Source organism: Anarrhichthys ocellatus, unplaced genomic scaffold (genome assembly GCF_004355925.1).
Source record: "Anarrhichthys ocellatus isolate YVR2014 unplaced genomic scaffold, GSC_Weel_1.0 scaffold15, whole genome shotgun sequence".
Classification (NCBI taxonomy): domain Eukaryota; kingdom Metazoa; phylum Chordata; class Actinopteri; order Perciformes; family Anarhichadidae; genus Anarrhichthys; species Anarrhichthys ocellatus.
Window position 1 is genome coordinate 5,493,531 of NW_022280045.1, and position 26,740 is coordinate 5,520,270.

Sequence of the window (26,740 nt, forward strand, 5' to 3'; positions counted from 1 at the left end):
CATAAGCACAATATAAACTAAAATAATTAGAACTTAAAGCTGCTTTAAGGAACTTTCATTTTGTGGTGATTTTGCCGGTCACTGTGTAAATAAGCAGTCGTGTTTATGAGCAACAGAATCCTGTTAGAATGCCTCTCATTTTACTGCAGCAGGGTCTGTCAGTCTTCCCCGCATAGTCCTGGTTCTCCCGAGCCTCCCTTCACTCTAGCAGACCCAGTAATACTGGGCCTCCAGCAGCATGGTGTTGGTGTTGGCCGGACGAAGCTCTGCTCCTGGCCAGAGGAGGAGCTGCTGGTTGAAGGCAGCAGTGAAGCTGGACCTGGATCTGTCCACGGTGGGCTGGTCTCTGCCGGAGACTGTTTCGTCTGATTTCGTGGGGGAATCAGACCCGATGACAGGCATTAAGAATAACTATATAGAAATAGCAAAAACTCTTGCTAATGGTCTCGTCATATATAGACATCATCCTTACATTTTGACTGTTTCATAACCAGTTAAAAGTGTCTTGAAGTAACTTAAAAGCTAGATTTAAACCCAAGGCATCTCTTCATAGAATAATGAAGAATACACATTAGCTTTTATTGTGCTTTGGTGGTGTAAACATATGTGATTATCAAAAAAAAGAAGTTTTGCCTAACAACATTTTTTTCTTTAAATCAACACGCAGTAAACACAGGACTTTCGAGGGCCCCCTGGGGGTCTGGGACACTTAAATTGCCACCTGTGCCCGTTTGTCAAACCTTGGTTCCTGGCTAACCTGCACAGTATATCCGTTGTGCTCTGTTGGTGCTGCATGCATGCTCTTGCAGATCCTGCTTGCCCTCTGTTTACTATATGAATTGATTTTGTGCTACGTGTTGCTCTATTGTCATATGTTTAATGTTTGTGGTTTAACCAGGTCTGGGTGCTCATCATACCGGCAATAAAGTGGTTTTGTATTCCTGACCTGAAGTTGCTGGTTTCCATCTTTATTGCATGTTTGGGGTCAATTGTGGTACTGGTGAGTGTTTTGAGTGAAATGTGTGATGCCGTCTCATTGTAATGTGGTGTGTGTGTGTGTGTGTGTGTGTGAGAGAGAGAGAGAGAGAGTGAGAGTGAGAGAGAGCCTTAGTGAGTGAGTGAGTGAGTGTGTGTTGAAGGGATGTCTGTACTTGTTGGTACAGTCATGGGTCAACCCGAGGAGCCCTTGGCCCCTGACATGGGCGTCCTGATTTGGCCCTTGGTGGTCAGTGGATTACATGATGTGATCTGGTCGCCCTGGTATGCCGAGGTGCGCATGCCCACTAAGAGGACGCAGCGGCTCCATGTGTGTTGAGGCGCATTATTTGGCAACAGACGCGGCAGTGGGGAGGGCCGAAAAAAAGAGGATATCCCCTGGATTTAAAAAAAGCAACGATTTATCGAGGTTAACTGCAGATTAAACATTCCTTGGTCGACCATCGGCGAAGAACGGGCGACAAAGCGACCGAGTAAGTTGACTGAGGTGAAGCCGAAGTTTTTTAGTAAGTGGATCTTTTATTCGGAGTCGTCGAGAGGAGCCAGGTTTTCCTCCACCTATCTGTGACGATAAAGAAGCTGATGGGCTGTTGAAAAGTAACACTTCTCCGCAGAGCCAAAGGTTGAGCACTGGGGAGGAGATGGGGGGCTCGCTCAGCCACCGATTGTCTTGTTTTACGTTTTCATGCGCGTGCCAGCTTGTAAATATGATCCCCGGACTTGATTGTGTGCGGTAGAAGTCGTTAAATGAGGTAAGGATTACAACGTTTCATCGCCAGCGGTTCGGCTCTACGCGGCACGCTCGGTCCTTGTGGGCCGGTCGATGAAATGTATGAGTTCCAACTCGTTTTTTTTTTCCTTCGGGAGGGGACACCCAGGTAAACAGTCCCGCTGAGCCTCATACAGCCTCACTTTTACTATAGTAGGGTAGAAAAGTTTGTGCCCGCTTTTCGAGCTGATGCTTGTCCCGCATCGGGGGTGCTGCCAGGTCAACGGTCCCGGGCTCGGTTCTGGTTGTGCGGGTCACGTTGATGAGCTCGGCTGGAGGAGTTTGCTCACTTTGACTTGAAAGTCTCCGAACAGCCGTTGACGTTCAGACGTTTGCGTCCACGTCGCATCCGATGCTAAAGTGGCTTCGTGTTGTTGTTTGCGTCGATGTTAGCTAATGTTAGCTCGCTAACTAATAACACGCTCACCTCCTCTGAGGCGGTGTCAATAATAAAAAGCCGGCTGGTTGCACATGTAGTGTGGGCTGGGTTTAGCTTTTAAAGGGCTGAGTGTGGTTTGGATGGTGTACTGGGTGTCGGGACGTTAATGGTGGACGCTGCTGCTGCTCGCTTTAAGCCCCTTGGCACCAGTGTTGGTTCTGCTATCTGGTAGCTAATCTTCCTACTTCGCTCTATGACAACCGTAGTCTTCCTCTTCTTAAAGCTGAACACACGCACACACACACTCTCTAGCACACACCGCACACACTCTATCTCACCCAGACAGGCGCGCGCGCACACACACACACACACGTTTCTAGCCACCACAGCCACACTAGTGGGGCCCAGTTTAATTAGTTTATAATAATTTGTCTGTTGTCTCTTTATTTGTACGCACTCGGATAAAAGCGTTTAATATTTAACCTAATGAATAAATATGACGGAAGCCGGTGTGTTGACAAATCCACATGCAGCATTTTAATGTTGTGCTATGATGGCTGCTGCTGGTGTTCACTTTATTTAAGACTTTCAAGCTTAGTTGCACTTGTAATGACATTGGTTTCGATTGAGCTCTACTGAGGTGTTATTACATAAAATGTGTGATGTTATTCAGTGTCTCAGTGACAATTATAATGTAGTCTACAACTTGAACTGCAGTGTGCTCATAATAAGACTAATTAAAAAAGGAATAAGTAGAGGAATGAATGAATGGCTTTAAATTGTTTCATTAATTATTGATCTTATTACGTAATGTTACAGATTTCAGGGTTATTGCTATTTTAGGGCTACAACTACATACTGCTTTCAATATTGCTTGTGCTGATTATTTTCCAGGTTAATCTCTTGGTTTATTAAATGATAACAACTTTTGATCCATGTCAAGTTTACCTGAGTCCAAGGTGACATCTTCAGAAATAGAAAATATTTGTGAATTTTGGCCATTTTGCCTGAAACATTACTTGAACAATTGATTGATTATTTAAAGTTGTTTCTGATTCGTTGTCCTTCAATCAACTAACTGTTGCAGCTCTACTTTTTGTCACATATGGTCAACATCCTTATCAGTAATCAATGATCATTGTTTGAGTCGGACCTGTGGCTACTGTGCATGCCATGTAGACTGAGGATGGTACGGGGATCTGCTGTTAGGAGGCTTTATTGCCTCTTGTGGAGATCTGGAATAAACAGTCAGTTGTTCATGTGAACAAATGCCCCTGTAAAGAGTGATCTGCATGTTAATCTGTTACATGCTGGCATTGTTTATGACGTGTCACTGTGAGTGAACAAAATACATGTTGCCTTTTAGAGAAGGGGTTGACTAACACTGGTTAGAAGAGTGGAGAATGCTTTGCTTTGACACCGGCAGTGCTCGCTGTTGTGACAGACAGTGTTGAAGTTGTATGTCCACTGGTCATATAGAGTGACTGTATTCATGGTGCTATTACAAGAGCGAGTGGGTCAGAAAGTGTTCAGACGTTTCAGTTTTGTTGTTTTCCAGGAATCACTGTTCCAGTGATCACACGCAGTCTTGTACGTATGACAGTTGTGTAATCGCCACTGTTCTGGAAAGGGTCGTCTGCTGGCCATATTTTAAGCTGTTGCACATGACTGCAGGGGTCACAGGGCAGCTGTTCAGTCAGGCCTCCATGACTTCATCAAATATATAGGCAGCACTGATTGCCTTTTTCGGCCTACTTTGTGTAGAAAGTGGTGCTGGTTGCTGCATAAAGCACTGACTTTTTTAAAGAGTTTTAAGTTATTTAATCTAGCAAACCAGTGATCAGCTCCCAAGCTAAATTATTAAATTAAAAGCCTGCCAGCTCATTTTAAATCTTTTTTTTTTTTCTTCTTTTTTTTTGACAGATGCAACCAGATAACTGATACAAATATTTTGCTGCTGCAGCAGTTTCCCAAAGCAAGTGCGACTGCGTGGGTGCACAGTTTTCTGTAAATCCAGTGCGGTGTTGAAATATGTGTTCACGGGTTGAAGGTTTGTCAGTGGTTAAATAATATGCTTAACACATACTGTATGTGCAGCCAGACATCGATGATGGTTGAGAGTCAGCCGGCCTGACTGAAGGGTGATTGAGTGATTGATGGTTGGCGTGATCCACAAGTGACTAGATAAATAACCACCTCGGGGCAAGAAGAAAAGGCACTCAGCAAAAAAAAAACAAGACAGGTGTAGATAAACTGTGGGTTCGGCTGAGCGGCGCCCTGATAGTGGTGGCAATCTGATACCAGATCAACGTACGAGTGTTCAGCCTGGTGAAGAGTCAAGTACCTGCATGGTGCAATAAGATGACATGGTAGTGATCCTTGGGATGTAATTACAAAGCAAATGTTAATGGTATGATTGAGTTGGATTCGATACATTTTATATATTGTTTTTAAACCCAGACTACAATCTTAAGGCCCTCGTGAAGCAGCAACTATAGTTGCGTGATTAATAATTTATGTATATGTATTATTTTGTAATGCTTTTGTAATACCCAAACATAAACCTTGTTTCACTGCAGTTACTTTACAAAGCAGCAGTGGCTCAAAAGTATTTCCTACATTGTTGTGTTGCATTTAAAGCACATATCTCAACTAGTGTGCCGTTAATAACTGTTTTACAGAAATATCTCCCTCTCTTTACAATGGAAGACCCAAATGCATGCTGGGAAAAGGCGGAGAAGTAATGTCAGAAATAAGCGCTGATGGAAAGCTATATTTCTATGATACAAATTTAAATACACATTTATCCAAAGGCCTCAAACTTAAGGACAGTATGTCACTTCACCATGACCACCACCACACACCGGACAATGATGTCTTTACAGAGTCGTTAAATTGTGTTCGAGGATTTGCATTTTATTTGAATATTTATCCAGATTATAATGTCGAGCGAGATAATTGTGGTAGTCGTAACATGAAACTGTCACGAGTCTGATTAGAAAAGTATAATATTGAATTAGGCAGCTTAGCTCTTTATCCTGATGTGTGTGTTAGTGAACAGTCGTTCTACTTGTATGTTAACTTTGTGTACATAGAATGATTTTAAAGTGTAAAGTTGAATTTTCCTTTCAGTTTTTTTTGCTTTCAGAGCCTTTGCACTGGTTGCATGTGAAGTCAAACTCGTGTGTGTGTGTGTGTGTGTGTGTGTGTGTGTGTGTGTGTGTGTGTGCGTGCGTGCGTGCGTGCGTGCGTGCGTGCGTGCGTGCGTGCGTGCGTGTGTGTGCTTGATGGAAATGTGTGTAAACTGCCATGGAGATGAAATGTGAAACCTGTCAGCCATTCAGATCGCCTGTTATAAAGACAGGGTCAGTGTCTGGGAGAGGTTGGGTGGGTTTGTGTGTCTAACTTCTTCCCGCAGCATCATTTCACAGCTGTATGCATCAGAAATCATAATGCCATCATGACTCTCCTCAGCACTCACACATGGACTCGCATAGTGTGTAATGGCCGTCGTTGTGGAAGTACGCCGTCTACTCCGGCACCTGAAGGGTTAAATCCAGCTTCAGCTTCTCTCTCAGTCACACACACACACACACACACACACACACACACAGGCCAACCGGTTTAGACCGGTTGTCAGGAAAAGTGCTTTGTGTCCCACTGAATCCTGGGAAGGGTCATGTCATGTGTGTCTCAGTGATGTGAGAGTATTAAAAACAACAAACTTAAGTGAGCTCTCTGTTATCAGATGATTGCTCTGCATGCTGCATTGTGACTCTGTATGTGTAGTCTGTGTAGGTACATCATGGATACACTGTGTGCTTTATGCTCGCCGCCATAACCACTCTGAGAACAGGAAGGGGAGGGGGTAGAAGTGTGTGTACAGTGTCACAGAGAAGTAGCAGGTTGTAAGGGTTAAATTTAGTCCTGTTTTCCCTAAAAAAAAAAAAAACATAGCTTCCTGTAGTGCGTCACTGAGCGGACTGGGGGCCTCAGACAGACTTGGCAGGACCAGGCCTCGATTTTATAACAGAAAGCATGAATGTGATTCAGGACGTTAACGGTTCTGTGTTTCTTCTTTGTGGTCGTCCAGTAAATAGTCAACGTCTGAGTCAGTCTCTCAATGTCTCTTGGTGCTTTGTGTTTGCGACTCTGAACTTGGAGCACAGGTCGTCTCCTGCAGCATGCCATGTGGGCCAGCACGTGTTCACCTTCTACACATGTACGTAGCGTGTAAATGGGAAGTAGTATGACGATTTTGAGTCTCATACTGGTTTTGATCTTATTCTGGATATGAAGTTTACATGGAGCATTGAAGACCTGGTTATTCGCGTCCTTGTTTAAATGGTCGAACAGTCTTCAGGTTTCTGATCATCTGCATGCAGGCGAGTCTTGATCTTTTGACATCTCAACCACTTTGTCATTTCTATACTAACTGAGTACCTCATCAGCTGAAGATAAACATACTTTTCTTTTTTTCAGTGTTTTGACCATCATTAGATCATTTACCTTCTTGTGTTTTTGTTTTTCTGAGTAGCTATAAGGTACAGGAAACCTGGATATAGTGTCCACATGCCACAGTATTGCAGCTTTCATCGGAGAACCCCAGCTCGGGACAAGAGTTTATCCACATTTCTGAAAAAATATGATGTTATCATGCACAACACATAACGAGGATAAAAACATTTACTCTCCTATAGACACATTTCTTTTGTTGTTGAGTCTATTACACATAACTGGTACTTTATGCACATAGAACAATGTGATAGGCCATTATCAAAACCATGAAGGTAAACATGTATTGACCGACGTAGTCCACCATCTCCCCGTGTCTCCTCTTACTTTCTCACGCAACACTGAGCGACTCAGAGCAGCCACTGTCAGGGTCAAATGTGTGTCTGTACGTTGTGCTGGTGCACATCTGTGAGTGAACTAGCAGCCATCTCCTTTTCCGTCTCCACTACTGCTGGCATGTCAACATGTGGTGTGATTGGATTTGTTCTTCATGGCATAGCTGATGGTAATGGTTCTGGTGCTCTCTGGTGTCGGACTCGAGGGAAGAAAGGTTAAACACAATTCCTTTTGAAATGAATACAAATATATTTCACTGACACACATAAATAACTAACATACTTGGATTCGTTATGAATATTTTAACAGAAATCATGCTCCAGTTAATTTTGTATATTCCCCAACTTTAACTCTGATTTTATTACAATGTTGTCTTATATTTCCATCTGTTTGATGTCTCATTGCAGCAGGGTTTTGTTCGCACCCCTCTTCCAAAAGTCATCTTCAGATATTTTGTTTTGTTTTGAACACTGCGTGCTTACAGACATTTGGATAATTGGATGGATTGGATTGTTGTGGAATTATACTTGAGTTAACATCTTGGTCATGTGACCTTCATAATCCCACATGTTTTGTCTGGGGGCCATTTTAGTCACCCCCCTCCAGCTGACTCAAGGTCAGCTTTGTCTGCTTACATTCTGAATGATAGGCCCACAATCAGCACCACACTTTCAGTAATATTAACAATTTATTTTGTTAAAAGCTCTCTATTGTTGTTGTTGTTGTTGTTGTTTGTCATATAATGTCAACATGAGGAATGAAATATGACATCCAATCAGAGCTTAAAATAGTCTTTTTAAGTATTGTGCAGCGCTGCTTTCAAACGCTCTAATCAACAATCAGAGCTGTACGGATAAACTTTGGTGATGTGTGAACATGTTTCTCATATACCCATATAGCTCTGGTCAGATTTGAAATCAATGTGGGAACAAACTCCATTTCAAATATTTTGGTAGTATATTTTGGAATATCTAATAATACAGGTATTTCTTTCTTTTTTCTGCAGGGGATGTCTGAGGAGGCTGTCCGCCAGACGCGCAGCCAGAAGAGGGCGCTGGAAAAGGATGCTGCTCCCCAGTCTACAGAAACTTCTGATGCTGAAAATGAAAGCAAAAAGCCTAAGTTGGACCCTTCTGAACCCACAACACAGGAACAAGCTGAACCTGAACCCGACTGTGTGCTGGCACGGGAAGATCAGGGCCAGACTATGGTCGGACCAGAGCACGACAAGGAGCAGGAGAAGGAGCAGAGCCTGTCGCCGTTATCTTTAGTGTTACCTTTAGCGTTACCTTTGGCGTTACCTTTAGCGTCACCTTTAGCGTCAGCTTTGGCGTTACCTTTGACCTCTCAGCCAGTGAAGGAGGATCAGGAGCGGACCCAGAGACAGCAGGCGACGGTTGAACCCAGCTCAGACAATCGGACTGACTGCAATGACCGAGACGGCGAGGTGAGGACAGTGCCAGCTTTGGATACAAGGAACCAGGTCCGACTGGCAGAGACAAAGGCGTCCAGTGGCATGCTGGCTGCAGGAGAGGTGAAAGCCACCATTAAAGTGGAGGTTCAGACGGAAGAGCAGCCCGTGGACATGAGCACCTCCAGAGGGTGAGAACATAAATATATATCTATTATAGTAAACTCTCTTCAGCTGGGACAAACACATGACTTATCCGTCAAAAAAGTAAAGATCAGACAGAAATACTGCCTTACCTAATGTACAAAAGGATGAATTACACTATTTTAATCTAAAGTTACTTCATGATAGTGAACCACTGTGTAGGGTAGAGGAGGGGGGGGAGTTGGGGTGTTGTCCTCAGAGGTGATGTTTAACTTTATCTTTTAGACCATCTCCATTTTCCCCCCACTCAGCACCTGAACCCTAAAAACTCCCCTCACACAAAATGAAGCCGTGTGTCACAAACCGGTTCCAGCCGGTTGTTGCCATGGTTTCCACAGTGGAAGGAACAGTGAGGGTAGGGGAGGAGGAAAAGTGAGTGGGTCACGTGATGATGACTTTGAGGTCATGTGACTTCTTTGGAAGAGAGTAGTGATTAATCCACAGGAAGTGATGATGGCGCTAAGCCCCGAGGAGAGACTAACACACACACACACACACATACATAAAGAGGACGGCGAGAAGAGACAGGTCTCACGATTTCGTGTGTAGACTTTAACGAATTCATAGAAATACATAATCTGTGTAATCACAAGAACACCCTTGTTTTTTAGAAGAACATTACTCGTGTTCGTTCCATCTTTGAGTGCCACTTGTTTCAGAATTTAGGTCATCTGCTTTCACATTACTTGCTTTAATTTCCTTGCCGTGCTTTGAATGATATAAGCGTTCAGCAATACAGGCCAGCCCCAAATGACTCAGACGCCTATAATGTGCTGCCACAATATCCTGTTTCAACCGGAAATACGTGGCACAGCCGTAGCATTGTGACTGAAAGACCTTACTGGAGCTTAAGGTCCCAGGTTATTTAGGATTGTTCTGTTGTTGGAGTAACATCAACATGAAGATTAGCTGTGTGGAGGATGTGTGGACCTTCTAGATCGTAGTGGAGCGGATTCAAATAATGAATGTGGTTGAGGAGCAGATCTCCATGAATGCAGACATTACCAATGGTTGCTATTATTTGAGTAATATCTGCCTCAAACAGCCATACAATTTTCTTAACCTCAACCTCACTGGATCAATGAGTACGAACTGATGATATCCACACATTGTTTTAACCCAAATAAAATGCAGTTCTGTGTTCACTGTGTCCAGTATAATTGCTGGATATTTAAGATACTAAAATCTAAATTTGAATGTCATTGTCCTACTTATGTCCAGCAGTATAAAAAGAGAGAAGCGCCCTCCATCCTCTGAAGATGACGATGTCATCGTCCTGTCAGATAATGACTCCCCCAGTCCTCCGATGAACGGCTTGAGCCACTTTAAGGAGCTGGACACAGACCTGCTCATGGTGAGACACATGCACACAAAGCTAGACATGTTTAAATCATATGGCCTAAGCTTTGACTTTTAGCTTTTTTAGATTTTGTTTTAAAATATGGACACGGCAAGTTGGTTCAATTGGGCCTTGGTGTGAACAACTTATTTTCTAACCGTGAAGATTTAAGTTACACTCTGGGTGTTTCATTGATGCTCAGAACAACTGAAAATTAGGTAGCAGATAAGGGTTCAGTATCCCGGGATGCATGGCTGTTCATGGACAGTTTAGGCTCCAACATCTAATGTGTTATTTGCTGGAAAGGATTTTGTGAGTGATGTTGTTATCTGTGGAGTGTAGAAGAGCAGCCCAGCAGAGAGGGAGTGCATCATTAAGCAGCTGAAGGAGGAGCTCAGACTGGAGGAGGCCAAGCTGGTGCTGCTGAAGAAACTTCGACAGAGCCAGATACAGAAGGACACTCACCAGAAGGTAAACAGTTATTACCCGCATCAACACAGGGTCACACGAAGAGCTGCACATCCCCACAACACTGGCCTCCACTTCAAGCATCCTGTTTATTGTTTAATATCTTTCTCCATTTCCTTTTTAGCCCACAGGTCTGTCTGGCTCCTCCGCTCCTCCTCCTCTCATTCGAGGAACAATTACAAGCAATAAAGGCACTCAGCAGGTTAATGCTCTTCTCTGACACACGGGCTGCGGTTGAATAGTCAAAGTATTATGTCCTAGTGTCCTTTCCTCACCACTTTTCCTTGACCTCGATTGAAAACGTCAGGAGTTCAAAGAAAGATATGAAGAAGAATGGATATGGACGACAGCAGTGCTGAGAGAATCCAGTTGCACTTACAACATGCAACAGCGTTTTGTTATTGTTTTTTATCAACTTCATTATAACGCAGAAAATGAGTACAGTGACAAACTTAATGTTGTACTAATTAAGGATTCCTGTGCAAAATAGTATTACACCTCCTAAGAAGGATGTTTTCAATGTATCCATAGTGTACACTTAATGGGGCGTTGCTTCAAATGTTGCTGTCGCAAGGAATTGTTGGACAACATCACCTCCAGCAGTGTACCCCCTGCTAAAGGAGATAAAAAAGGAACCACCTTTCCTTCTCTTATCATGGCTGCTACTTCAATACTTCTGGGTCATTTCACTCAATTAGGAATCTTTCTAAGCAAAAAAACATCCTATTCAACTGCAGCCACGCACCAATCAGCATATCTGTGTTACGGCACCTGTAGTTGACCTGTTTTGTCGTGTTTTTCTCTGACCAGATTTTGACAGGCAGGAGTTCAGGCACAGTCATCCCTCCGCCGCTGGTGAGAGGAGGGCAGCAGTTGTTGTCCAAACATGGCTCCCAGATTATAATGCCGCCTCTGGTCAGAGGGGCGCAGGTGAGTCATGGAGAAATGTTACCAATATCATTAATACGGTGCGATATTAAAATGACAATGTTGTCTTTGTCAGGTCAATGGTAGTCTTACTGCTGTTAGTCACTCTGGGACAATCAGCAGGGAAATAGTGACTCTTAAACTCAGGACTTATGATCTCTCTTTGCACCTTTCTCTCTTTGTGTGTGTGTGCGCCCTTTGCCTCGGTGCTTTTGATGCCCCTCCCTTGTCCTCCACTACCTTTGTCTGTGATGTCCCTTCGTGTCACCCCTCTCATTGTCCTGGTTAGCCCATCTCTGTATCTCCACAGCAGATCCAGGCTCTCCGCCAGCAGCAGCAGCAGCAATTGGCTGCCTCTGGAGGCTCAGGACCCCCTCCTCTGCTGTTGGGCCCCAGGAACTCCGCCCCTGCAATCCATGGCCAGAGAGGCATGGTCAACTCAGGCTTCATTAGAATTAGTAGTAGTGCTAACTCACTGGTCAGTATTTTACAGGTGCTTTCAAGTAGTAAAAAAAGTATATTCCCGGTTAATATCGGGGAAATGCAAGCCAGGCTTTCCTGAATCCTGCCACATCCTGGCATCAGCAAAATGATTCCTCTCGCATTTAATTTCTACAATCTGGCTTCAATTCACCATTTGTCTTGGCAATTACCCTGTTTCCAAAATGTCCGTATGCATGAGTCAGAGTTGCGCACATTCATGCATGGATCACAAATCTTGTGTGGGAAGTGGCGCACGCCTTTCAGGCCCTGTTTTGTGCATACTCAACGATTATAAATGAAGTCCTCATACATATACCCATATATATATATATTATATACCCTCATTGGTGCATCATTTTTGGGTCATAAGAATGTTGTTGTACCAAGTAGGTGCAGATGCACAAAAAGATGTGTTTCATGCAATAATAACACCTGGTTAAATAAAATCTCTTTAGTAAGAGAGTTGAACTTCCACTGGCTTCTCAAGCTAACATTAGCTTCTGTCAGACTTAGCCTTTGTCCGTACATGCATTCTCTCACTGAGGGTTTCTTTCATGGTTTTTCTTAAACGTGATATTGGAGGCTTCTGTCCATATTCTAAGTTAAATATGTATCTACAGCTACAGTCGACTAAAAACAATGGAAAACGTGTCATCATTTTACCTTGAATAAAACTATTAGCATTATTTTCGTTCACATTTAAAGCTGTTAGCATAGTTGTGTCCCGCTAACGTTAGAAATCATGGAAGCTGTTACGTTCATTACGCTTCAGCAATGCCTTTTTAATTTTTCTTTAAATCATCAGTTGAATGCCTGCTTTTCTCTAAACAGTTACCTTTAATACTTATATTATTAACTGCTGGATTTTACATTTATAGCAGAATAATTACAGTCTACAAGTGGCTTTCTTTTGCAGTGTTCAGTGTTTTTGATCATTAAACACCTTGCAATTAATCAACACCAACAGCCCTTTGGTTACGTCTGTATTGCCCAGACAAGTCAAAAATATTCTGATCTTGACTGGAGGTTTACGCCCGTCTTGTTTCTTCCCATCTTGGCTTGTTTTCAAAGGCCTCGGCATCCAGTTTGAAGAGCTCATCCTCGGGAAGCAGTGGTGTGTCTGTGGTTAGCATGAATGACTCTCCGGCCAGCCGCCAAGCTGCAGCTAAACTCGCCTTACGGAAACAGCTGGAGAAGACCCTACTGGAGATTCCCCCGCCAAAGCCTCCTGCACCAGAGTTTAACTTCCTGCCGTCTGCAGCCAATAATGAGTTCATCTACCTGGTGGGACTGGAAGAAGTGGTACAGAATCTGCTGGATACCATCCACAGAGGTGTGTTACTTTTCTTTTTTGTTGGTTTTTGTTTACATGTTGTAGAGGTAAAAAGATTAGTTAATTAATCAGTCGATCAACAGAATAATATTAATATTCATTTTAATAATCATTCAAGTAATTTAAAAAAAGGAAACGTTCTCTTGTTCCATCTTCTAAATTGTGAAGATGTTCTGCTTTTTTTCTTTGTTGTATATAATAGTAAACTCAATATCGTTGTGTTTGGACTGCTGGTTGCACAACAAGCTATTTTGTGATCTCTTTGGGCCGTAGTAAATTGTGATGGCCATTTTACACAACTAATACAACTATTAATTGAGAAAATAATTGTCAGATTCATCGATAATGTAAATAGTCGCTCATTTCAGCCTTAGATGTTAGGTTAAGATGTTGGATCAGTTTCAAACAAGCTTTAGCAATTGTCTTATTTTTATGGAATTTAAATATTGTCCATATGTAGTCAGGACATTCCCACTTTAATCCAGGATCTAAATAGCTGCTTACCTGTGTCTGTTGCTTTCTCATTACTTCTTTGACACCATTCAAGCAACTCTTTCTGTTTTCAATCAGTGCCTCAGGGTTTCCCATCTCTCTCCATCCAGGAAAGACAAGTGCAGCACTGTCAAAGAACATTACCAGAGACCCCTTCACCTGTACCCAGTGCAAAACCGACTTCACCAGCCGCTGGAGGCAGGACAAGACAAAAGGCGGGGCTGTCCTCTGCGAACACTGCATGTCATCCAGTCAGAAAAAGGTTTTGAAAGCTGAGCACACCAATAGGCTGAAAGCTGCGTTTGTCAAAGCACTGCAGCAAGAGCAGGAAATAGAGCAGCGTATTTTTCAGCAGACGTCCTCACAAGTTTCCCACAGTAGCTCCTCGTCCTCTTCGTCGATGAAAGCAGAGAGGGGGTTGTCTCAGCAGCTGAAGCAGGCTCACGCCAGAGCGTCTTCCTTCCAGCACCTCCACCAGGCCAGTCGAGCCAACATGGTTCACCATCACTCCATCAAGCAGGTTGGAATCTGTTTTAAAGAGAAGCATTTGTGCCGCTGATGCAACTGTAACACAAACTCCTCTCCGTGTTTCTTAACTGCCGTCAGAGCTCCCAGGGCCAGCTGTCCCACGGTGTCTCGTCATTGGGGGTGAGGGGCGTCCCCCACTCCTTCTCCTCCTCCTCCCAGCTGCAGAGTGCAGTGGCGGCTGCAGCTTTAGTCAGCCGGCCAGGTAAGCATGCCCACGTTTCCCACCGCTCTGTCCAGAGCTCAAAGGTGAGCAGCAGTGGAATCGCCGGCGGCAGGAATATCAGCGGAGGTAGTGCCTCATCCACTGCATGGAAGAAGCAGAGCCACAGCAACACAGGTAGACTCACATTAACACCAGCCCGCCTGCTGACATCGGCTGTCTTTCAAATTCCTGTCTGGTCCAAAAGCAATCCTTGAACATCCCATGTCCAAATTTTTCTAGCGTTCGGGAATCTTATCAAAAAGTCGCCTTCTAGTATGATCTCAAATAGTAGATTAAAAAAAAAAATAGAGTGAAGGAGGAAATGTTTTCGGACAAGGCAATCCCACTCTCCAGTTCTCCCCCTGCCAGTGATCTCAATCTTCCTGCTTTAGCCCCTCGGTTTGGTGGTGTACTGTTTTTCCCTGGGTGTCACTAGTAAACCCGAGAGTAGACATTTTTATTATTCATCATTTTTCCTTTTTATCTGTCTGTATGTTGTGGGGGACATGGGTTGCTAGATATTCAGGTGCTATGAAATCATACTGCTTTTTTCTTATTCAACTCAAAAGGCGTTAAAAGGCCGGCATGCAGCTCGCTCCACACCTTGACCTGCTGCTCTCTTGCATGTTCACAGGAGTCACCATGGCTTACGTGAACCCCAGCCTGACAGGCCACAAGACGTCAGCCGCGGTCGACGCTCGTCAGAGGGAGTACCTGCTGGACATGATCCCCTCTCGCTCGTCGATCTCGCAGACTGCAAACACATGGAAATAAACAGTACTCTTGTGCTACTTAGTTTTTGTTCCAATAATATGGTCAACAGCAACCCCCGGAGGACTGTTAAGCAAATACAATCTCTCAAATTGAAGAAACCTTCCTTCCTTACTTTTGTATGATTGTTGTTTTAGTATTCTTATTTTCTGTTGTTTATTTTGAGATTTGCTGTTCTTTGGTGATTGTGTAGAAACTATTTTGATTTGATTGGGGCAAAGAAAAAAACAATACTTGAAAGGCTTCCCCCTGCGTTCCTCTGTCCTCCAGACTGGGTTGTTAAATGATTGTGTAAAAAGAGGCTATGTGTGCATTGAGTACTTTGATAAAAGAAAAATTAAAATAAGTAATATGATCCGGGCTTATTAGCCCTTTCTGCCATGATGTGGGTCAAACTGACCTAACATTTTGACACATTCAATATTCAACAAACACACATTCATTTTAAGCAAATACAAAATAACTGAGTTGTAAAAGTTTCAGTACATCACCCCCGTAGTTAAAGGTTTGAGTTTATTTTGTATTTACAATAAGTTATTCTGTTTCTTTAATTATATTTCAGTATACGGTGGTTTCCACAAATGAAGAGTTTGTTCTAGCTTTTGTTTTTCCTGTTAAACAGCATGCCTTCCCTCAAGCACCTTAGCTGAAGAAGCATGGTGTCATTGCTGAATTCATCTGTAATTACCATCTGTAATTTGCTTATTTTATATTAATGTCAACATTGTAAGATTATTTTTGAGTGTTTTGTCATTGCTGAGAAAATGCAAACTCTGAAGGAGCTGAATCTTCCACACTTGAACCAGAGATCTAGTCTTCAAACATAATGCATCCAACAAGGCCCGAGTCTGTTTTTAAAGGGCCTATCTCCTAGTTACCACGAGTCTGGAACACATAAGATATCTTTATCTTGTACCCATCACAATATGGCATAATCTCTCTGCTTCCCGATTTTAGCTACATTGTACAAACTTATGTTAAAAGTTATTTGGTTTACTTTTTTCATAGCTCCTAAAAAAATAAAAAATTTACATTTTAAACATGTTTTCATTGATTATTGTGTGGATGATATAACACAAGCTTAACTATTCATCTACTAACAAAACCGTGTGGGATGACATTTGCAGTGCTCTCTCATCAGCTCATGGGTTATTGAATCAATTCACTGGCATTCACTATTGCATCTTTACAAATTTGAATTAGTGAAATGATATGTTGAGAGGTTATGAGATCAGTTTTTCATTACAAAGCAAGCGAAGGTCTTAAGACGGAGACAGAGAGAAGAAAATGAAATTCAAAAGCAAGGAAAATGGAAATGTCAGTGAGGGAAAGTATTGCATGAGGGCAGATCAGATAACAGTTCGGAAGTGAGGTGAAAACAGGACAGGGTTGGTGAGATCACACATAACATAGGTGAGCAAACCGCCATCTTAGGCACCTGATCTACAACATTGCAATACTGCTTACACCTGTTCCAACAGTACATGTCACAAACATGTGCCAAAAAGAAAGTCCACACAAGGTTATACTTAAAACCAAACTATTTAATAAATTAACGTTAACTCAAAAAGTGAACAATTGCATGTGCAAATCAGCAAAGTCAGTGTGTGCTGAAAGCCATGCCATGGATGTGTGGCAGGTTTGAAAACCCGGCAAAGCGAGACAAAAGATATGCAGGGGGATGTCTGCTGCAGCAAGGGAGAGAGACGAAAACAAGGACCCGCTCTTACAGCCTGAAAGACCCAAGTGAATTTAACAACCCTCCCTTGTCAGCCAACTGCCTGCTGAGGAATGTAGGAGGGGCCTCACATATGAAATGCAATAATACAACTGACTGGAGCATTTGTATACATTTGTACTTCCCTGCAATACTTTTGTACTTCTACTTAAGTAGGATTTTGATTGCTGGACACTGCTTACATGTGAACCATTGAGGTAATCTGTCACCAAACAGCATTTACGCTCTTCATGTTTGTGACAAAAAGTCGACACTGCATTGAGACAAAACAATACTATTAATTTGATCAAATTAAAGCAAAATGAAACTTCTCAAGCAACTTTCAAGACTCTCCTGGTTCATCTTAAAGAGGAATAAAACTCCAAACCAAATGTTTTCAACTGAAAACCAATTTAGTATTCAGTAATGTTGTTACTATAGATTCAGGTTCAGATCTTGACATTTTTGTGCAAAGTATTTGAGTTCTACATACTGTGACTGCCCTCTACTAGTAATTTGCAATTGAATTTAGCTATTGGCTGATCTGGAACTGGGTGGCTTTTATGGAGATATCTTTTGTCTCTAACCAACCCCCGTGTGCAGACTGTGGAGTGAGAATTATTAGTGAAGAATAGCCCTCATTCTTTCAATTAGCCAGTGAATAGCTGATGCTGATTGCTGGAACACACATACACCAGCCTCCCCGCAGACGAAGCTGGTGAAAAGACGCCCCTCATACCCTTAAATCTCCAGGGGTAGATGCACTTCAGCCAAAGCTATGGGGTCTCTTTAAAGGCAGGGTTGGTAATCTTCTTCAAAAACATTTCTAATACTTTTTGTTGAAATTCTCATTAGACCCTTACAGAAATCAATGAATCAAATGCTTTGACAAAAAAAAACAAGAAAAAATCTGGTATCTTTGGATGTCGCAGGACGGTAATAAGCCCATCCAATCATTTAATATCGTCCCGAATGTAATGATCGGACAGTCTACCTGCCTGTCTGCCTACTGCCTCACATTCTGCTGCGCACTCATCTGAGTTTTCCCTTCTTGTATACAGTACAGTCTGTGAGTTTACCCATAGCTTAAAAATGGGAGTGTTTTTGGGTAAAGGCCTGAAGGGACGGGCTCTCAGTGTTGCCTACTTGGTGACTTTCTTGCTAGATTGAGTAACTTTTGGAGCCAACTACTTTCATTGGAAAATAGTCATCCAGACCGGTGGGGGCGGTAGAGAGCTACAGACGCTTTGTCCAACGAGAGAAGAAGAGTTACTGCAGTGACGTCACCAGCGTGTTGCGGAGAAGACGGAGGAAGATGGCGGGGTCCAAGGTGAAGCAGGACATGCCTCCTGCAGGAGGCTATGCTTCGTTTGACTATAAGAGAAATCTGCCGAAACGAGGACTGTCAGGTACTTACATTACATACGCAGTCAGCGAAATATACAGGTCCACACACGAGCTGTTAAATACGCAACCTCTCAACGTAGCCCGGTTCATCGTTGCCTCCCAAAGTACCGTAAAGACACGGAGATGACAAACCAGCAGAGCACGAGTCCCAGTGCTAATGGTGTCAATTCACATTAGTATAATAGCATAGTAATAGAATAGTAATCTTCTAAAATGTGAGCTCATTGAGGTATTAAATGTTGTAGTAGCCATACAGTATAAATATACAATAAAGTCTAGCAGTACTGGCTGCCTGTTCTATCTTGCATCATTACAACCCACCACAATCAAATAGTCAACAGCAACCTACGTTGCGGTGATACGTTTACATATTTATACAGTAGCGACATTAAAGATAAAATATTCAAATCAAGCTCGACTTTCTCCTTAACTTCACTGTGACAGAAGGAACGAAGATTGATTGAAAATCAGCTTTATGTGTCGAAGTTGTCGGAAGCTGCATGAAAGCGTAGACATGCGTCAGATCGACCTGACGTCAGATATGATACAAATATAAAACGGAGAAGAGCCTTTTGTAAAATGTCTATTGTCGTGTTTTGAACAGGCATCGACATTAACCTCCTACTTTTGTCCTCTCTCTCTCTCTCGTGCTCGGTTTCGCAACCACAGCCTGACGTGCGTGTCATGACCTCGGGCTGACCTATCAGTTTGTCCCAAAATGTTTATTTCCTGGTTAGTCGACATATGGGTATGGAAAGGCCACGCACGCGAAATGTAGCAGTTAATTCAAACCCCTGTTAATATTTTACAACGGAAGTAGTGTTGCAATGAATTCTGCCCGACCAGATTCTGTGCTCGTGTTTGCTCACCAATGACCGAGCCAAACCTTCCCACTGATCCCTTTGTCAGGTCGATACGCACGTGGGCAAACTGCCTCCTCTATGCAAGTTTAGTGACGACAAAAGTTTTGAGCGAGCACAAAAGAAACTTGCTCCAGTCTCTGAAGTCTGATTATCGTTCAACAACAGGTCCCATTCTTTAAAGCATTCTTCCTTTGTGGGACTCAATCAATACAAACATTTAAAAAAAAAAATAAAATAAAATATATATATATATATATATATATATATATATATATATATTGCACTCACTCAATTAAGCACAAACAAAAAAGGGAAAATAGGATCCAGGTTGAGCATGAGGACGTTCCCTTTTAACTCTCCCTAAGTGCAACTGTGACAAACATGAAGTGTGTTAAACTGGTTTGAGTGTTTCAGTGTTTCAATACCGCGTATATCCCAGGGGGAAGTAAGTCCAAACAAAAGATAACTTTAGCTGTATTGCCTCTAGCTCACCGTTTCTTCTTTCTTTTGACCACTACTCACACGAGGCTTTTCATCTGGATTCTGACCATTTGCATCATTTAATTATACTGTCTTAAATTAACAAGGTCATTACTGTGGGTGGTGGTGGTGTTGTTGTTGTGGCTTGGCCCCCGTCGCTCACAGACCAGGATGGTGGCGCTTCATATGTGTGGACATGCCCGATGTGTTGCCGTTGTCGTATGTCTTTCTCTTTAAACAACTCCTTCATACCGTAACGCTTTTGTCCACCACCCTCACCCCGTCATTATAAGATATACAGGGAAGCCAAACGTGCAACTTAAATGGCGCCGGGGGCTTCTGAATTTCCTGCTCTTACCAAGACTTTCAGCGCCAAATGCTGAAGTGCAGAACCGTGAAGGGTGACCCGTTACACCACTAGCAGCAACTAAATGATATTTTTTTGGACCAATTAAGTGGAATTGGACATTTTCTAATGGCACACTGGTGGAGAATCACTGGCATAGGATACTGAAGGCCACAGTTAAGAAAGATGCAGCTCTGCCGCCATTAATAAGCTTATAGACAGACATTATTTTATTACATTTTTGTCTTCTTTCGTCTCTTTTTTTTTTTTTTACACTGAAACTTGATAATGTGGTTAAATACAATGTTGCCTTAAACAGTCTCTCCTCTCCTTTAATCAACAGGATATAGCATGTTTGGCATTGGGATTGGCATCATGGTGTTTGGTTACTGGAGGCTTTTCAGCTGGAACAGAGAAAGGAGGTAGGGATTATTCTGACTATTATACTTTGGGTTTAAATGTTGGTCACAATGAATTGTATTTCACAGTATGGCTGGAACTAGTGGTGATGTGTTTGTGCAATAAAGGCGCCTGCAGATCGAGGAGATGGAAGCCAGGATAGCTCTGATGCCTCTGCTGCAGGCAGAGCAAGACCGAAGGTGACGACAACCACAAAACACTCGCACACGAACGCGTTTATGTTTTTAAATGCAGTAACTCCCTCACGCCAGTCTTTATGTAACAGTTGAACTCCCCCCTCTGGCCCAGGTCCTTAAGGATGCTGAGGGAGAATCTAGAAGAGGAGGCGGTTCTCATGAAGGACGTTCCTGGTTGGAAGGTAAAGAGAAGCTGGGATTGACTTCACAGACTTTCTACAGTCAACACATTTTATTTTGTGTATCATAACATTAGACAGCAGCATATAGATTCATTTAAAAAACAATCAGCAAACGATGAATTAGCAGTTCATACAGCGGTCAAATAGGACTTAATGCTGTTTGTAAAATAATCTAGTTCAAAGTAAGTCTGGTGCAAAAACACTTTGTATTTGTAAGTCACTTCATAGCCAGCTAACAACACTTTAGTTTGGGATGTGTTGTTGGCATAACTAAGTAGCAGCTACGGTAGTTGCCTGCAACATGTTAATGCTCAGTTTAGTTCATAATTATTACTTTTTCCACTTTTACAATGATTTTCTGCAAAACACACATACATTTATGTATTATTACCAATAAACACTGATTCTAAGACCCACTTATGGAAAAGTGTTGGTTCACCACATTAGATACATTTTAGTTCACTATTGAATATTTATATATATATATAATCTGTTTGTCCATCAGTGGATATAACTATAAAAACAATGCTTTATGCTATATTTATTATTTAATGGGAGTAATAATAATAATCCAAGTTAATTATCATTCCAGATCAGCATGTCTTATTTAAACGGTGCCCCGTTCCCTCTTGCAGGTTGGTGAGAGTGTCTTCCACACAGACCGCTGGGTCTCCCCTCTGTCAGAGGAGCTGTTCAACCTGCGGCCCCGCGAGGAGCTCCTGCACAAGCGTTTCGGCTTCTTGTGGTACGTGTAAGGACCACCAGGACCTCAGTTCAGCTTGTAAATGTTCTATAATAAAGTATCTTTTTTCTGTACCTCATCCTGGTTTACTTGATATTTTTCCAGTTTATATTGAATTTCACAGCATGTATCTAATGGTGGGACATCTACTGTAACTTGGAGGTAGTTACATTTATTACACATGAGGCAATTAGGTATAGTGCATTGTTAAACCCAAAAGCAGAGAATAAGCTTACATAATGCATTAAGGAAAATTATTTATTTTATGGCAGGGCCTATTTAGTGCTTAATTTTAGAGAACTTAATTTTGCAGGAAAAGTGTAATACTAAAATCATACAGGGCTACACTGCATGTTAAGAGCTTGAACTCAAGCATCCCTTTTTTGGGTGCATCACCCCAAATTGCCCCCACCTTCCATCGAACAGTTTGAACCCAAAAATCTAAATAGATAATTTTGGTAATAAGCAGTTTCATCACAATTTTATTTTGTAAATTGTACAAAAAGTTCAAACAGCAGAATACTGTAATACTAAAGTGACTCATTGAATTAGCATTAAAATAGTCAAAACAGAGTTACATCAGACGAGTCAGAACACGTACAGCACTGTCCTCCCGCCCGTTTCGTCATTTCGCCAAAGACCTGTGAATAGCAGCCATTACATTTGAGAAATGTCCTTCTGGCAAGCCAACATTAGACCTTTCAGTCGGCAGGATCCTGGCAGGTTCCTCCCATGGAGTCACTGCGTACAGCTGCACCACCGCTGTTGCACATTGGACCTGAAACGAGACAGTAAGGAGTTAATCAGCCAGGTTGACTGAAGCAGTAACATGAGGGATCGACTGTTGTACAATACTTTACCTGAGAAGTGAATCTGCATCGATCGCTGCCATCTAAAGCCAGATACTTCAGCTGTGAGGGGTTCCACTGATTGCCAGTTCACTCTAAAGAGAGATCAAGATATGGATTAAGCCTGGCAGTTATCATTTGACACAAGTCCAAGTCACAATATGCATGCAATCCTATTAGTCTGAAACTCACCACTTAGTCATATATAAGGGTACAACAAAAAACTGAATACAGTCTAGACACCTTAGACAGGACTGCTGCGGGGCATTACAGGAGCAAATGTGAGGACTAGTGCAGTGAACAGAAGTGGACTGAGCACAATACTACCCATGACTTAGAGGCCAATGCTTTTTTTGGTGGACTCAGGAGGATGAGCACTACAATCCAGAGGAGCTTCTTAGACACATTCATTTTCTCAATGAACTTTTTCCAATCGGGGAAGAGGCCATGGCATGTTGCAGGCGACATCTGAAGCAGAGGACTAAAAACAACGACTAACTTGAAGGTATTCATGGAAACAATGAGAACTGAGGTTGAAGGATGTGAGCAAAGCAAAAGTAGATTTTTACCTCACGTGCATTGGCCTACTTTCTCCACATTTGACCTAGAGAAGAGAGCAGCTTTCCTCTCTGATGAGCACTTGTTGGAAGGCGCAACACTTCAATCTCCAAGGACTTGTTGGTTTTTGATGTGGCTGACCTCTTGAACGCAATGAAGCATTAACATGACCAGCTGATGTTTTCCCAGCATCACCTTTAGGGGTTTATTATATGATCTCAATGCACTACCAGTACACTGTATGTTTGTTTTTACAGGTCAGACTGCACAAGGTCAAAAACCATTAGGTTTTCAGGAGACCAGACAACAGCTTGTAATTTTTTTTTTTTTTTTAAATTACATCCAATTAGAGCTTAACCTGCCATTGTATGTTTAAGATAATTTAGACAACTTTTAAATTGCTCTCAAAAGAACTCTGTAATTTTTTTTTTCTCATCACGCGGCCTTACAGTAACATGGGCCTACAGCGTTCACCTAAATTACCCCATGCGGTAGTTTTGAAAGGCAAAAGAATCAAGATTATTTTCCACAGTCTGTTTAATAGGCTCCATGAAGCCAAACTGACAAAGAAAAAAAAAAAAAAAATGTTGATCATACAAAGAACATAAAGTACAAAACTGTTCCCGGGTGAGATATTACTTTGGGGAAACGAAGTTACATTTTTCGATCACTTAAACAAGATTAGTCCATTTTACAGCACATTTAAAATGCAGATGTTGAGCAGAGCACAAAAGATACCTCGGACAGACTGTAGCATGCTGCAATTTGCAACGTCATGACAGCCGGCCACTTCGGTTGTGTAGTTCAGTCTGAAAGGAATTCACTCTTTGAACACACAGGAGCCTCGGCTAAGTTTTTTTTTTTGTTTTTTTTAATAGTAAAAGGAATTTAGCATAAAATCCCCCAAAAGTCTGTTTATGAGTAATTCGGATTTCTTTCCTCACTTTAAAACCTGGCAAGAGGTAGGTCAGCCACTGAGACTGAGAGGGAAATAAGTAAAGGAAACAGAACAAGCCCATCGGATATTTCAATATAAAAAAAAAACAAAAAGCAAAAAAACCCCAAAAAACTAAGGAATCAAAATCAGGAAACACTTTACGTGCTGGACAAAGTCTACAGCGATGGTAGTGGCCATGTGGAGAGCAGTTGTTCGGTCCTCAAATTGGGACTTACAGTACTAATCAGATTACACAGATGCCTTTTAGTTAAACGATTTTTGAGGAATAAAGATGCCAAATCAAGCAAGGTAAGAGTCTGGAACTGTAATTCGTAACATGGTTTGTTAAGGAATGACCAAAACTCATGGCTACATTTTTTTTTTTTTTTAAGATGCTTGAGCTACTACAACAGAACTACAAAACTAAGGTCAGCAATAACACGTGGACATTTTTCTTGAGGAGCGCATCTTTGAAATACAGCCAGCCAAGTGATGATCTTGAATCAGGGAGATGTTTACTCGTTTGCAGCTGAGGATAAGAAGTGGGCACACAGGTAAAGACACTGAAAGTTCCAACACTCGAGTTTCACAACATCCCCTCAATCCCACCAGACAGTCCTTAATCCCTCCCTCAGTTTTTCCGCTCCAGTCGGTGAACCATGTCAGAAGTAGTAACATTTGCTAAGTGATTCAAATTCTTTGCCAGCCTCTGTATCAGAGTGGGACTGTGGAAGGAGAGTGGGGAGGGGGGCTAGCAAAATTTGGCAACCGCAGAAGAGGCATCAAGTTGGGCTCAGGTACAAAACTGAGGGACATACATTATACAAGTCTTCATATGTTGGGGCTGTGCAGTTTTAATTAAATGTGTGATAACCCTTGGTGTTCAGTAACTTTACCTAATTTAAATTATAGTGTGAAATCAGCATACCACAGACAAAATATGTTCATATTTCAAATTAAGTGTAATGTTCGCCATTACATATATATTTTTTTAAATTATTAACCCGTTTACTAAAATAAACTATTGTCTTATGGCAGGTTGATTTTAGCTTTAAAATTTGAAAATGACAGCCCCAACATAAGTCCACATACACAGTACAAATGCATATCATATGCTTACGATAGCTGTCGTATCCGTCACGGTAGGATGCAGTGCGGTCGCTGTATCCACCCTGGCCCCTTAAAATTATAACAAATATTTAACATAATTACATCACAGTAACTTTTGCAGGCAACACTAGTTTCATCTGTGATTTCGTTCATTTTTCTTACCTATTGTCTCTGTAGGCCGAGTATCCACTGCCGCCGCCACCTCCGCTATTCCTGTACTGGCTGCCGCCAAACCTCCCTTCAGAATGGAAGCTTCTGTCACTGTAACTCCTGTCACCGTAGCTCCTGTCTCCATTGTATCCACCACCTGCAAAACAAGACACGGGCAACATTGACGAACAGAGGGAGGGGCACGGTGTTGCAACCACAACACATGAAAATGACTGCGCAGACAGCTAGTGTCCACCTCTGGAGTAACTCCGTCCACCTCTCCCACGCCCGCCAAATCCTCCACCTCGCTGTCCCCTAGGGCCACTGGAGCTGAATCCTCCTCTGGAGCGTCCTCCTTTTCCTGCTTCATCCACACGAATTGACCGTCCATCCAGAGTCTGCAAAAAAATAAAGATTGAAAAAAAGAAAATTTGTTTAAAAAATAAAAAATGTTAAAAACGTTGGTGAATCGTGACGCATTGTCTTACCTTGCCGTTCATCGCTTCCAGTGCGTCTTTAGCGTCGTCCGAGTTGTCGAATTTCACGAAGCCAAACCCGCGAGATTTCCCCGTCTCTTTGTCTCTGATCACATCCACTAGTGAGGGAGGAAAAAAAATATTTAAAAAAGAAAAAAAAGTGAATCGAAAGACTTATAAAACATTATTGTGAGCATATCAATGACTTCTATCCAGAAAACAAGACGCTACGAAGTATTTACCTTTCTCGATGGATCCATATTTGCCGAAGGCCGCAGCTAGAGACTCCTCGTTGGTCTCAAAGCTCAGTCCGCCGATGAACAATTTACCGTCGTCCGACATAGTGTAGCTGGGGGAAAACAAAATAAACGCAACAATCCGTTTACGCAAACAAATATCTAAACAAATCTTAAGACCAACGTCCTTTGTTAAAATATCGTCCAAAAGTAGGTCACCGCCACCATAAACCTGCGTAACCGTTTTTTTATAAAAATACACATTCCTTGTTCCACTTGTGTTAAACACTAAAATAAATCATACTAAACCGAAATAATTTAGTTTTAACCTGCCTTTAATGTAAATGAATCACCGCCATTGAAAGACGAGTACCGCGAGGAGCTAGGCCTCGGGGCCTATAAACGTGGTACCGTTATGTTAGCGGATTAGGTAGCTAGCAGTTATTCTTTAGGCGCCATTTTGTGGCAGCGAGCTCGTGCGCCTCACTTTTGTTTCTCCGGCCGACATTAGCTTCACATGCCGCTCGATGCCATATTGTCGTGGTTACATAATGGTTCCGACAAACGATTATGATACCGTACATAATTTGGCGCAGTTTCACATTATCCCTCTTAACAGCAACACGATGCACGTAAAACAGTTTCATAATCCCCACCCCCCCCCACCTTTTAAAAAAACGTAGCATTAAATAAATACTTTAAACCAGACAAAAAGCGGACATAATAATCATGCCTTGTAAATGTAGGCAGGCGTAAACATGTACAATTACCACCAAATCTACTGTGAAAACAGAAAAGAATGGTTAAAAAATAGCAATTACCTTTAACGAGCAGGAGTCCAACAGTTGAAGAGGGAGGCAGCGGGTGGAATGAGAGAGGGAAGGAGGCGCGTTCTGCTTTTCAGGGCTCTGCGCAACGTCTTCATCTGTTGCTTTATTG

The 26,740-nt window shown here is 42.3% G+C and overlaps 3 protein-coding genes across 12 annotated transcripts; 2 read left to right on the plus strand and 1 right to left on the minus strand.

The window, feature by feature from the left end:
• The first annotated feature begins 1,308 nt into the window (after positions 1-1,308).
• On the plus strand, positions 1,309-16,193 carry LOC116387723 (transcriptional repressor p66 alpha). Of its 8 annotated transcripts, none has more exons than XM_031855059.1 (11): positions 1,309-1,469; positions 8,002-8,597; positions 9,835-9,964; positions 10,292-10,420; positions 10,542-10,619; positions 11,228-11,347; positions 11,634-11,822; positions 12,899-13,160; positions 13,763-14,172; positions 14,259-14,517; positions 15,017-16,193. In XM_031855059.1, the coding sequence occupies exons 2-11, from the start codon at positions 8,005-8,007 to the stop codon at positions 15,154-15,156; spliced, it is 2,310 nt and encodes a 769-aa protein (XP_031710919.1). In that variant the 5' UTR covers positions 1,309-1,469; positions 8,002-8,004; the 3' UTR covers positions 15,157-16,193. The 8 variants fall into 8 exon arrangements, with proteins under 8 accessions (XP_031710919.1, XP_031710917.1, XP_031710914.1 ...); XM_031855057.1 differs by having other exon boundaries at positions 1,310-1,502; positions 9,832-9,964; XM_031855054.1 differs by having other exon boundaries at positions 1,310-1,469; positions 9,832-9,964.
• A 1,964-nt stretch (positions 16,194-18,157) lies between these two features.
• Positions 18,158-21,565, plus strand: ndufa13 (NADH:ubiquinone oxidoreductase subunit A13). The gene is made up of 5 exons (XM_031854977.1): positions 18,158-18,279; positions 20,310-20,388; positions 20,494-20,565; positions 20,675-20,744; positions 21,380-21,565. Exons 1-5 carry the CDS (start codon positions 18,186-18,188, stop codon positions 21,497-21,499), a joined length of 435 nt encoding a protein of 144 aa, XP_031710837.1. The 5' UTR covers positions 18,158-18,185; the 3' UTR covers positions 21,500-21,565.
• Positions 21,566-21,952: 387 nt separating this feature from the next.
• cirbpa (cold inducible RNA binding protein a) lies at positions 21,953-26,719 on the minus strand. 3 transcript variants are annotated; one of them, XM_031854976.1, is made up of 8 exons: positions 26,623-26,719; positions 25,808-25,914; positions 25,578-25,684; positions 25,394-25,487; positions 25,102-25,246; positions 24,950-25,008; positions 22,347-24,358; positions 21,953-22,264 (listed from the first exon to the last, which is right to left on the minus strand). In XM_031854976.1, exons 2-7 carry the CDS (start codon positions 25,905-25,907, stop codon positions 24,345-24,347), a joined length of 519 nt encoding a protein of 172 aa, XP_031710836.1. In that variant the 5' UTR covers positions 25,908-25,914; positions 26,623-26,719; the 3' UTR covers positions 21,953-22,264; positions 22,347-24,344. The 3 variants fall into 3 exon arrangements, with proteins under 3 accessions (XP_031710836.1, XP_031710835.1, XP_031710834.1); XM_031854975.1 differs by having other exon boundaries at positions 25,367-25,487; XM_031854974.1 differs by having other exon boundaries at positions 25,346-25,487.
• Between the last annotated feature and the right edge of the window lie 21 nt (positions 26,720-26,740).